The sequence below is a fragment of the Cetorhinus maximus genome, chromosome 13 (genome assembly GCF_964194155.1).
Source record: "Cetorhinus maximus chromosome 13, sCetMax3.hap1.1, whole genome shotgun sequence".
Lineage (NCBI taxonomy): Eukaryota > Metazoa > Chordata > Chondrichthyes > Lamniformes > Cetorhinidae > Cetorhinus > Cetorhinus maximus.
In genome coordinates, this window is record NC_135891.1 from 82,840,138 (window position 1) to 82,853,698 (window position 13,561).

A 13,561-nucleotide genomic window follows, 5' to 3' on the forward strand; every position below is an offset into this window, starting at 1 on the left:
ATGCTCTGGATTTGTTTGTACCACCATTTTTCTTTAAGGGAACATGCTTGCTCTGAATCTTCACTTGAGCATAGAAGATTAGGAGGTGTTTAAGGTGATTAAAGGATTTGATAGGGTACATAGAGGGAGACTATTTCCTATGGTTGGAGAGTCCAGACTCGGGCATAACCTTAACACTAGAGTTGGTTCTTACATGGGTGATGCCAGAGGCACTTATTCACACACAGGACAGTGAAATTCTGGATCTCTTTGCCTCCCACACCCCAAGAAGCTGTCAAGTCAACATGACATGTCAGAACTGAAATTGATAGATTTTGCTAGGCAAGGCTGTTAAAGGTTATAGAACAAAGATGGATAATGGCATTAAGATGCAGAGTAGCCATGACCTAATTGAATGGTGAGGCTCAAGTTACTGAAGGACCAATACATGTTCCTGTATTACTGAACTGTTGATTTTTGGAAATTGCATTATATAAAAATTACCTAGGGTGAAGAGACAAAACTAGAATGTAGGACAACACCAGAATTGGGAAGAGCAGAGAAGTTAAGTTAAATCCAGAGTAGTGATTTTAAAATCCTGAGAGTTGTATGAAGAGGAGGTGACTGAGGAAGGTGAGGAGTTATTGAGTTTTCTGATCCAAGGACAGAATGGATTAGACTGGGTAATGTTGCAATTCATGTTAACTTCAACACTGAAGAGGAAGCAAGTGCAAAGAAATTCCAATTTTAACAGTAACAGGTAAGTAATGTTGAGAGATAGATATGCTGATAAGGTAGGGCATTGTAGCTAATGTTGGGAGGAAGGCCTCTTTATCAATAGGAGGAGGCATTGACATGGTAAGAGATTTGCCCAACCAGCGCCTCACCAAGGCCACCCTTATGTAACAAAATCAAGAGAATAGCCTGAATACTTTGTTACTCAAGAATGGTACATCATGTTGAAAGCCTGGAAAGGGAGAGAAACTAACAATGACATAGTAGTGAGGTTTTTTGTTCGCTGAAACAGTTTTGAAAATCACCATTTCGGAAGAAATTTTCTGCAGTTCCGTTCTCTGCCGCTAGTTTTCTTTGGTATGTTTAAAAATACTTCAAGGTGTAGCACTTACCCAGTGATCTACTGCCACCCAGTGTCAGAAAATAGAATCCATGTCAACAACAGCAATTGCATTTATGTAGCGCCTTTAATGTAGACAACCATCCTGAGGCACCTCACGGGAGCATTTTCAAAAACAAAATTTAACACTGTACCACATAAAGACGTATTAAGACAGGTGACCAAAAGCTTGGTGAAAGACATAGGAGAAGCAAGCAGGGAGTTTTAGGGACGGAATTCCAGAACTTAGGGCCGAAGTACGGATGCTACCGGTGGAGGCTAAAATTGGAGTTCAAAAATCTCAGAGGGTTGAAGGGTTAGAGGAGGTTACAGAGGTAGGATGGGGCAAGGCCATGGAGGGATTTGAAATGATGTAATAGCCTGGTTGTATTAAATGTTCATTCTCTTGATGATTTACTCATGATTCAGGTGGAGTTTGAGGGAGGTTCTCAGCTGACCTTGAAAAGAGAGGATCTTTTCACACTGGATGAGGAGCTACCCAAGCGGGTGAAAGCAAGGCTGGTGAGTTTACAGCATACAAACTAGATTGTTATATGATGGGTAATTAGCATTCAATTGTTCATACACCTCTGATACATATTACATTGTCAAAGTCTAGGCTAACAATTCTAAGTGATGCGGAAATTATAACATCCAGCTCAAACTGCAATGGTCTCTTGTTCTTACCTCTGTATTGCTGATAAGATTCTAGCACTGATACCTGGAAGAGCTATACTGGTGGCTCGCATGAGACTGGTGCCAGAACACACCCATTTAAGGTGCCAGTTAGCTCACAATTGGAGCTCGAATTCGAGTTCTTTCCCCAAATAGGAGTCCAGTGCCATATAATTGCAGCTGTCGGGTCCTCTGGGAGTCTGAGATTTGATTTGCTTTGCACCAATCCAGGGACCTCTATAATGAAGGGCACACTATAGTGATACCACCCCAGAACGGAGTTTCAATGTCACACATTAAAAGAAAGAATGGCTAGTATTTATATAGCACCTTTCACAACCTCCGGGCATCACAAAATATTTTACAACCAATGAAATAGTTTTGAAGTATAGCTGCTTTTGTAGGAAATACGACAGCCAATTTATGCACAATAAGAGCCCACAAACAGCATTGTGACAATGACTGTGCCATCTTTTTATTAGTGGCGTTGGTTAAGGGATAAATATTATCCAGAATACCAAGAAGAACTCCCCTGCTCTTCTTCAAATATTGTCATAGGATCTTTTATATCTACCTCTAACTGTGTAGTATTCTCTGTATTCTTCCCTTCAGTACTGTTTAAAAGTGTCAGCATGGATTGTGGACACAAACCCCCAGAATGGAATTTGAACTCTCAGCCTTCTGATTCAGAGAGGAGAGTACTGACGCTTGTCAAAACAGGGTCTGACTTGGCTCCATCTATGGCCTACTGTACAATGCTGGAATGAAGCTGTTGGCACCACAGATTGCAGTTTAATTACTGTTTGCTGAGTTAGATTATCTGGGACTGCAGCAGTGGCACTACAATTGGTCTCAACACTGGCTAGGGAGAGGCAAACTACATTTAAAATTCTGCTATTCATTGCCCTATGCCTGAAAGTGCTGTGATTCTAATGCTGTCTTATGTGAATTGGGCTGCTGATAACTCTCAGTCCAAAATAATAAGAATGGCGGGTTTGGCAAGGGGCCAGAAGGCAGCCAGTGGAACTGTGTGTAGCTGATGAAAGTCCACACCTTCAGGGAGAGAAAGGGAAAAATTAAAATGTTTAAAAGTAATTAATTGTTGCCATCAAGCCACTAACAGAGAAAAAAAAGTTGATCATCCCAGGTGCTTCCACATAGCACTGAAGTTACATCACAGTGCAAGCAGTGCCCTGCCACTTGTAAATAGTGCAGGTAGCAGAGTATGATATTTTATATTTGAATATTTAAGAAGCTGATGATGCTTACTTTTTTGGGAAATGGCAAAGCATATGTATGTTGCTGTTTGTAAGGTATCCCAGGGTAGTTGGCCTCCATAGCCCTTAGCAGTTTTTTAAATTCATTGCGCATGACATTGCTTCTGAGGATCAATGTGACACACGAGCTGCATTCTTACTCTTCACACTGTGCTACACATTTTTATCAAACAAATATCACGCCTTTTAACAATAATAGTTATAATGAAGGACATGCTCATCAGTGTCTCACTGAAACAAAATGTAGAGGCTTAATGCTTTTTTCTCAACCTTTACACAAGCGGGGGACTAGTGAAATTGTAAGCTATTTCACAGTAAAATAACATATTACCTCAAATAGTGACCAGATGGAATGTTCCCACTTTGCTTACTGTGGTAGAGTTTTGAAGAAGCCATCATAAGACAGGAGGAGCTTGAAACAACAACACATAGTATCTTAAATGTAGGCCCAAGCCTACATGTAGTAATGAATATTTGGGATCAGATTCAGTGAGAAATTGGTCCAATTTCCAGGCCTCCCTCACCCTACAAGAAGAGCTGAAACTCGATCTGCTTCTCTCATTGGGACTTAATCATTCTATCATATCTGAACTGTCCAATCACACTCATTTTAGTTTAAAATTGTTCTATTCTGCCGTATTTCATTTAACACAGCTCCATGTGCTTCAGTGGTTTACCTGTTATCACTCTTTTTGATAAATCTAGATCCGTTGCGGTTTGGGTTAAATCCAATCTATTTGTCACTTATACAGTACTGAGACATGTAGAAGATGACTAATTAGTCAGTTACTGAGTGTGGGTGAGCCTAAATCAGTTTAATATGAAATTTGACCTTCAGAAAAAAAATCACTTTTACTGATCATAGCACATTTGTTTCAACCAATTGTATATTGGAATAAATCTTGGTTTAGAAGTGTGGTGTCTAACTGGTCGTAAGGTTAGATTTTCTGAAAGGAAATAACAGCAGCAGGCAACTTGATAATTTTTTAGCTCACATTATTGGATTGGGAAAACATAAGTCTGCCGGTGTACAACAGATAAGATGGATGTGGCTGCTCAATTATTAAACCTCTTTTATGAGCAGAGCATCAGACACAGATACTAAACTCTGCAGAGAAGTCAGTTTGTCAAAATGTTTGCTGAGTTTCCAAACAAACCATGGTCAATGTATCAGGGCTCAAAGAGGAAGGTCCTGAGATGGAGATCAGTTCTTATGGTTTTAAAGAGGCACTTTATCAGATTGAGTATATTCAGTATATTCTCGTGGGCTTCAAGAGGGATGTGCATCGATGGAAATAAATTCTCAGATATCAGATGTTTTGGCAATCTGATTCAAATACTTGTCTACTCGTAGGGAAGAGTAATTATAAACATTTCAGTTTTGTAGCAAATGAGGGTTTCAAAGAGAATGAGTCGCAACTGCAGAGGGATCTGAGCTGGGAAGTCTGATATCTGCATTCCTTATTCATCATTTATATGTTCACTAGAAGAATGAATGGGTCGGCTCAAAGAATCAGTATTAATCAGTATTCCAGATAAAAGTTTTAAAATATATCTGTATTTAACTGAAGTTATAAAACAAAAAAAACTAAAGAGAGACTTGCATTTATCTAGCATCTTTCACAACCTCAGGGCAATCCAAATAACTTACTGTCAATTTGGTGCCTTTGAAGCGTATTCATTGCTATAATGTAGGATTAAGGCTAGTGATCCCCGAATCTATGCTATCTCATTATTGGGAGATGGCAAGAGAAGGGCAAGTGTTTCTCTTTGTTATGTGTCAGTACTCTGGTTGTAGTGGCCTGTTAAAGATCAGCACTTGCTCAGCCCTAAGAATAGAAATCTACTGCCCCTCTTGAGAGAAAACAAATGACCAAGTGTGTAATTTGCCAAAAAGGAAGGAATCCAGGCACTGCAGTTGCACTTCATGTTGCAGTCCTACAGAATGGAAGGACATTGATTAAATCCTTCGCTCTCTTGGTTGCATTTCTAAGCAGTGTGGCATAGGGCCGCGCCAAACAAAATAAAGCAACTTGGGCAAAATGGAAAATCTGATTGGCAGACACAATTATGCTGTTTCTACAAATCATCTGATTGGTCTCAATGCCAAGAACAATTGGTTGTGTAGCTTCAACCTAAGGGGATAAACTATGAAACTAAGAGAGGGATAAGAATACCACATCAATCCAGTGATGCCAGATTTGACTGCTGATTGCTGAGCCTCCAATTGCTCTATTGCAGTGGCTGCATACTTGTGCATTTGTCACTTACAATATCCATGTCATTCCATCTGTCCTCTTGTGTTTATCTGCTATACCCAGCTTTCCATACTCAACTTCAATTTCAGTAAATAAAATGCATTATTAGTGGCTTATGAAAGAATACATATGGGTAACATAACTTGTTAATAAATTGATATTGCAAACCATACTGTCACCCAGTGCTCCAGTTTGGTATAAACCACCATCTCTTGGTTTTACTTTCTGTACAAACTAAAGGTTTGCATGCCTCAATGACTCTGTGACTAAACAGACCACAGTGTTTTACAGACCAGGAATTCCCAAGGTTACTGACCCTGTGAGTTTGCCTGTCACAGCTGAGGCAACCCATATGGTTTCTGGAATAGGTCATGATGTCTCTGAGCTCCTGGTAGAAAGACCCAGTTAGAATCCCTACTTCTGATCACTTATTAATACTTCTTTCGTGCAGCTTGAGGAATGGCTCAGGCTCAGTTACAATTCCTTTACCATGAGCTGCAATCAAATACTCCATTGACTCTTAGCACACATGCATGCATACTCTCTTTCTCACATGAAGAATGGCCATGTAAAGAAGGCACATTGGGGCAGAGAATGCTGCATCTGACCTCTGAGTACTTGATGCTGGTGCTGAAGTGTTGCATTTTCCTCTTTTTACTGTTCCTCATTTAATTCACCACAAACATAGAGCATTTTAAAAAAACCTCCACTTTCTGGCCTTGAGTTTGTTTGGGGAATAAATTGAGAAACTTATTTATCTATAACAGGAAATTGAAAAGGAATATTAAAGAATAAAGGAAGGGTGCAGGAGACTTGATGAAGTCTATGTCACTTGTGGAGAAAAATACCAGCATGGACTTGATGGGCCAAATGGATTGTTTCTGTGCTGGAATGTTTGTGATTGATCATGGCTTTTTCTGGAACAGTTTTATTTCACTACATGCATTTGGCTGCCACTCAGCACATGAACCAAATCTGGGCATCTTTAAACATTGGGAAATTGCTTTAGTTTCAATCATTGTTTTGCCTAAATACAATCCCTATGGGAGCTTCTCTCTCCAACCTCAATCATATTCTCTTCATGGTACCTGAAACTGTAATAGAGGAGACTTCATTGATAACATTCAATTAAAGTGAAGAATTATGTCCTTTTTCCCATCATCACCTTTTACTTATCTTTAATCCTGACCTTCAACACCTATGTTGTGGATTTGTGTAAATTGTTATTTGTTAAACTGATCTGAATTTCAAAGTAGGAAATCACCAGGGAGGGATATAACTTTAAGCCTTCCATTGATGAAGTGGTGTCTTGATTTTGCTGTAAAACCTTTGATCTGCTATGTCCGCTCTCAATCCTGTCTGTCTTGCAGTCGCCACTGATGAGCTCCCGGCATGAGGATTATATCTCAGGAGAGGAAGCTAAGGAGGCAAAGAAGGCTCGGCCATCAAACTCCAAGTTTCTAGAAGACTACAGCCAGAAAGATTACACCCAGAATCCTGAATATTTTCCATTTATGGAAAACCTCTTTCATTCACCGTACCAGCAGGGATATATTAATTAGGGAGATGCAATTCTGTGTTTTGGGGGTTTTTGTTTGTTTTGGGTTTTTCAATGGAAAAAAATGAAATGCTTTTGTGCTTAGTAAATGGATTCAATTTAAACAAAAAAAAGTTATTGAAAAGACTCTACAGTAAATACTGTGAGCCATCTTCTGCGAAGGTGCTAAACAAATTTAGAATTGAACTACTGAATCTGCCTTGAAGTTTCAACCACATCTCTTGTACATAGAAAAAAAGTTGTGTGTTAGGTCATCTTTTTTTAAATCTTGGGTTTAAGAAAAAGGAGAGAACAAAGTTCAGCATTTTTCTAGCTTTTGTGTGTATCTCCCTGGCATATTTGAACCAAAGCAATATTTGCAATTGTTGTAGGGTGTGGTAGTGTTAAAATGAAGGAAACCAATGTCAATTCTATGATTTGTCTTTAGCAAGGCAATTTTTTTTCAATCATCTTCAGGTACAGTTTTTTTTGTTATTGTTAGGAGGCTTTGGTGGATTTTGAAAATGTTTAAAACAAATATTAAGACTGCATTCCCAAAATGGGTTTAATTTTTCTCTGAAGGCAAGATTTTCTTAAAACTTTGGATGTGGCTGAGTATATGATGCATTGAATCCCAGCTTGGGAGTTGGGATGTAACTCTGGCTGCTCCAACATTGTTGGTATACCAGCTGTAATGTTAACTTTTCACTGACTGGAATTTATAATGTGCATGTTTTTTTTGGGTGGCCACACACACAAGACAAAGCTTTTTTCTCCTTGAAATGTTTTAGAACCTTTAATTAAGAAATCTTAATTAATATCTCTACTGTTGGGTTACGGGTTTGGGGGCAGGGGGAGGCCCATACTTCATTGTGTCATCTTATTTTTTTAGTACTTGGAAACTTGTTTGTCCTATTTAAATCCTGATCCACTATTGATTTTAATTGATGCTAAATTAAATTCATTGTAATTGTCAAGGATTACCACAAAGCATGACCAGTAATTGTTCATATAGGGAAGCCAGTGTGTCCAACATAGTTCCCCCAGGTCATTAATGTTTGTGTGTAGTCAGTAATGTTTATTCCTTAATATTGTTCAAGTTGTCAGAAGCTCAAAACTAAAACCTTGTCTTGCTCATCATTAGTCAAAACAAGCATGTATTTCCCCTTCTGTTTAATTCCGTTGAACCACTTTTTCTATAAACCATTGAATTATTTGGTAACCTCAAAAAGACATGTTTTGTTCACTAGAAAACAATGTGCTTATTTGTATATATTTCAATGTTATCTTTGTATAGTTTTCTTTTCTGCCCAATTTGATTCTTTTCATCTGAATAAGCACTGAAGTGCGATGGAGTTATTTCAAATGGTTATGAACGGTATCTCCTCATGGCTGGGATACACAACTCTGCAGCTCCCATAAGAGAGTTAGAGCAGGTTGAAGTTGAGCAGCCTGCTTCAGTCGTTTGTGTGAGTTTGCTCCTACCTTAGCTGTGCCATCAAATAGAGGAAAGTGTTATAGAAAATCCGGACCTTTGTGCTTAATTAGGAAAAAAAAGTACAAAACCATGACAGGAACAAAACTTTTTGGTAATTTCTTTTGACATTCAATGGTATAGCAGCACGTGTTATACAACCATAGGGCAGCACGTGTAGATGTTAACAATTGGATCTGTTTAGAATGCTGTGTGGAATCAACTCATCAGGTCTCAGAATTAAGTCTTTAATTTTATTTTGGAGGGTTTGGGACCCTTCAGAGTATGTGTGTATGTGTGGAAAGGGAAGGAGGGGTTTGGGATGCAGATAGGGTAGATTGAGGTGAGGTAGTTCCTATGATGGCTTAAAACCTAATCTGAGATGGGGGTTTGAGTAAGAATAGAAATTAAAGTGTGGAAGATGATTATCATCAACAGTGAAATATTGATAAATTATGTACAAAATGCATCATGCCACTGTATTAAATACTTTAAATTATTTCTGTAAAATGTCAGAAGACATAAAAAAAAACACTCACTCTCAGAACTTATTTGCAGCCTTTGCTTATTAGACTAAGGTGTCTAGCTTAGAAGTATAGTAGCTGTGTGTGGAATGCAGTAGTAAATGTGTAGTTTTCCAGATAGATGGTTAGTGGAGGCTAATTTTTGTAATTCTAAGTGACTAAACTGCAAACTGTTCTCTTAAAATAATCACAGCAGAATGTGGTGACCTTGTTTCAGCATCACAAGCCACGACTTTTATATTTTTAAAAAGAAAAACCTAACTCTCAAACCAAAATCTACCAAATAACCTCAGCTGCTTCAACATAATATTGTCAGACACAGATAAACATTAGTTTCACCTTGAGAGCAGAATGTCCTAAACTGAGTCTCATTTGACTCCGGTAAGGAAGATTCAAATTCATTATTCTGCTGCAAAACCTAATTCTTTGATGGTTTGTGCTTTCGGAGCTTGATATTGTTAACCCACTTCCTTCATTAACTGTCCAGATTTTTCTCAGTGACTTGTGATATGTTTAGGTCAGTTGAATTATTAACACTCGTGTTTATTGCAAACTGATCTTACAAACTAATGAGATCCAATCATTGAGGTTTCTGTGATCAAAAGATTAATAAAAAGGGACTGGGTACTGCAGTAACCTCCTCAGCTTAGTGGTACTGCTTTGTGTCTGATTCAGATACTGGAATGAATAACCAGTCCCAGTGCATGTTCTCTCAGTGCAGTTCTACTTATTTTGGTACAATAGTGAAATAAACCTTCAGTATTGCAAGCTCTGTAAAGACCAATCCTTGATGTGCTATCACCTTGTACACAAGGGGCACAGATTACTGCAGGTTGAAGTTTGGAGAATGGCTCCTTTTCAACTGACATCAAGAAATAGGAATAAATTGTCTTAAAAGGAAAGAGCCATAAAGAGCCCAAAAACAAATGACAAAGGGAGATTCAATGGGGACAAGATCTATTCTGATAAGAGTTTATTGGTTGCATGCATAGTGTGTACGTATCTCTTAGTGTTTCCCCTGTGTACTGTGTAAAATAATACTGCAGTATGAGACCTTTGCTGTGAGTTGTGGAGGAAGTTTCTCTTGGATGAGAATGGGCAACAGCCCAGGACAGTTCTTTTTTTCTTTTTTCACAGTCACTGGAGGGGGGTCCATTGCTCTCAGCTGGTTTGCTAATCCCCAATTGGATTCCCAAGGCAAGGATCTGCCAGGCTTTATTGTAATAAGTTTTTAAATAAGTCTTGCTCCGATTTGGGGCTATTCCAGTACTGGCCAGACTGAGGAGTTCTACTGGCATCAATTCTGGGGAACCATCAATAGAGTAAGGAGTTCAGACACTTGCAATCACAGGGAAATCCAAGGACTATTCCCACAAATGAAATACATATTGTGGGAGTGCTCTGCATTTTTGGTGTGTGGCAATGTGTTTTTTCACAGCAAAATTTGACATGATTTGGGTCAGCAGAGCACTTGATGCACTAGGATCTTAGGCACATTAACCTGACTGGCCTGGAGCTCAGAACAACTGACCCACAGCAATTAGTGATGGCCAAGCACAGAATTCTCTGGTGCTCTGCTCGAGTGCTTTTTGGGATGAAAGGCCTCATAGGTGGAAGATAAATAAAAAATTATACTTTTCATCAGTCGCCAATGATCCATAAAGTGTATCTTGTCAGTACCAAACTCATAAAATTGGCAGCAAAAAACAGACAGTTTGAAATAAAAACAGAAAATGCTGGAAATACCCAGTAAGTCAGGCAGTATCTGTTGAGAAAAACAGAGTTAATGTTTCAGGTCGATGATGACCCTTCATCAGAACAGAACAGTACTGTAATGTTCTGATGAAGGGTCATCATTGACCAGAAATGTTAGCTCTGTTTTTCTCCACAGATGCTGCCTGGCCTGCTGAGTATTTCCAGCATTTCCTGTTTTTGTCTCCAACTTCTGCAGTATTTTGCTTTTGTACAGACAGTTTGAATTTTTTGTCACTGGTACCAGGGACAGTGGAATATCTCCTGTCCATGATATTGTTGAGTAGTATTGATTAGTCCGTGACTATGATGGCAATTCTGTTTTCCCCCCCCGCCCGCCCAAATCCTTTTTTCCTTAATATTTATATCACGTCAGTGGATTTAATCATTAAAATGGAATGTTTTCTGGTATTGTACAGTTAAAATGCGTTTGATTAAAAACAAGTTGCTTGCATTACCTGTCAATTTATTACAACTGTGAGTTGCAGTGAGGGAAGGGAGGAACTGATTTGCTTCATTCACTGTTTGCAAATATTGTACATTTTTTATAAATTTGTAACTGTATGATTTAAATGGAGTTAGATTTGTTAGTTTTCAGTGTCTCGTGCTTATGTTTTCCTATTGGTTTGCTCTGGGTTGATAAAATAAAAGTGAAATGGCATTGCAGATGGAGTGTCCCAGCAGTCTCTAACATGGCTTTTTAAACAATTAATCTTTTAAGGTGATGTATCCAGCTAATGTTCAGTAGGTACTTGTGTTATTTTCTATCACCAGTTGTAAGATTAAGCACATATAGTTGAATAGCTGCTTTTACACATTATGCTAACTCGAATAGCTGTGGGGGTTAAGAAAGATGAAGTCAACCTTTGAGTGTTGGTGAGATAAACAGTGCCCAAAAACCAGACCTGGAACATGAGAGGAGGATAGTTAACAAGCAAGCATGATGCCACATAACCTGGGGACAGAGGGGACTGTGAATAATGAATAGATTTCCCAAATATCAGACAAAGATAGGTGGGAGAAGGCCATGTCAGATAACTGACATTTGTGTCGAAAGAGAACAAAGTTAATAGACATGTGCGATGGCGGAGGGGGGATAGTAACATCATTTGGTGTAATGAGAAGAAATAAATGTACTATAGTTGGAACATGTAGTGGTATCATGTTAGGGTGACATAATTAACCCTATAAAGAGATAATCTTTTACCTAGTCTTGCTTAGGCTTAGTTAACAGTCAAGGTGACATGCTTATAGCATCGAATGCATTGCACATGATTTACTTTTGGTGCCAGCCTTAGGTGAGATGTATGCAAAGGCCTATTTCAGAAATTTGATGAATAAAATTAATTACTCAGACGTCTCAATGCTTCCTGGTCCATGATCTCATACAAAGGGAATGGACATATAATATCCTGCACCGATACCAGTGAGCAGAAAGATTACAGTGAATGACCAGCTTCCCCTGCTCTCTACAGACACATTTCAGAATACATTGAAGATTCAGGAGCAACTTCAGATCAAGTGATGTAACAATCCATGCACAAGCATGGATTGTGTGCCTAGCAATCCTCCTTGACAGTAAATGCCATTGTCCCATATGGGTTTATAGACAATTGATACAATTTTGCTCTGACTGAGTTGTCACTTGGAAGAATGCACTAAACTCTGATAAATCCTTGTGCCTCTCTAAAGTTTGTTGCGGGTCTGTAATGTGAGTAAACGGACACTCAAATGAATAATACCCTGATGCAACTGATCTAGAGTCATCCAACCCCTAGATAACACCTGATAATCTGTGTACAAACGTTCAACTGGTGGGGTTATCCAGCGGGGCAGTGTTGCATACTTACGTGGAAAGTCAGAAGCGTTTTCCCCTATTGAACTGGGCTGAGATTACTCTTTTTAGTGTAACCAACATCAACCCATTATCTCTGGAGGGAGGGAGCCCCAAAATGGCAGTGCTCCCCGAGATAGTTGCTCAATGGAATTATCTAATTCAGAACAAAGCAATACCTTTACACAACGACAATCTTCTGTCCCCAGAATACATGGAATGACACAATGGGAAGGTCAAACATTTGATCCCTTGTCTGTTCAGATGGTTGGCTGTCTCAACTCACTTCACCTTAGACAAGCCTGGAAGGAGAAAAATTATGCAGGTTTGCTACTGAAAAACACAGTGATGTGATATTCCCTTGAATGAATTAACTGCTCATACAAGAAGAATGGGTGGTTCTATAAAGTGCCTCACTGCTATCTCTGGAATCTTATGGAAGTACAAGTCACTATCCAGGAGAGGATGAGAAGAAAGCTAAGGGGGGAAAATTTTAGCCTTATTTCCTGAGACAACTTTCAGAAAGTTAATGTGAAAAAATATATTAATTCCTATTGTGTGTTAATATACCAAGTCCCAAGGCACTTCACAGGAGAGAAGCAGCACTGAGCAGTAAGAATTAGCAGAGATGACAAACTATGGACAAAAGATTATGAACATACAAAATGATAACAATAGACCATCCAATCTTTCAATTCATCCTATCTAGATGATGTGCAGCCTACATATGACATTGATTCCCCCATCCTCCAGGAATTACATAGACTCGTACAGTTCAAAAATAGGCCACTCAGTTCAAGGAGTCTGTTCTAGTACTTATGTTCCAAATGATGACCCTCCTATTTTTCTTCACCTAATCCTATCAACAGATCCTTCTATTCCTTTTTACCTTCTACTTATCTAGTTTCCCCTTAAAGGCATCTATGCTGCTCATTATAGTAGCAAGTTCCACATTCTAACCACTGGGTAAAATTTTTTCCGAATTCCATGTTGGATTTTATTAATAGCTATCTTGGGTTTATGGCCCCTAGTTTCTGATCACCCCTTCTCCCACCCAAGTGAATACATCTCTGTCCTTGCAAACTCTTTCATAACCTTAAAGGCCTCTCAATCTTCTCTTTCCTAAATTTCATCACA

The 13,561-nt window shown here is 38.8% G+C and overlaps 1 protein-coding gene across 2 annotated transcripts in view; it reads left to right on the top strand.

The window, feature by feature from the left end:
- Positions 1–8,177, top strand: part of kdm4b (lysine (K)-specific demethylase 4B) — a 579,874-nt gene extending 571,697 nt beyond the window's left edge. For both annotated transcript variants that reach the window (XM_078555676.1, XM_078555677.1), the window contains 2 exons: positions 1,523–1,615; positions 6,674–8,177. In XM_078555676.1, coding sequence (XP_078411802.1) covers positions 1,523–1,615; positions 6,674–6,865 — 285 coding nt within the window. In that variant the 3' untranslated portion in view covers positions 6,866–8,177. The remainder of the gene's footprint in view (positions 1–1,522; positions 1,616–6,673) is intronic.
- The last annotated feature ends 5,384 nt before the right edge of the window (positions 8,178–13,561 follow it).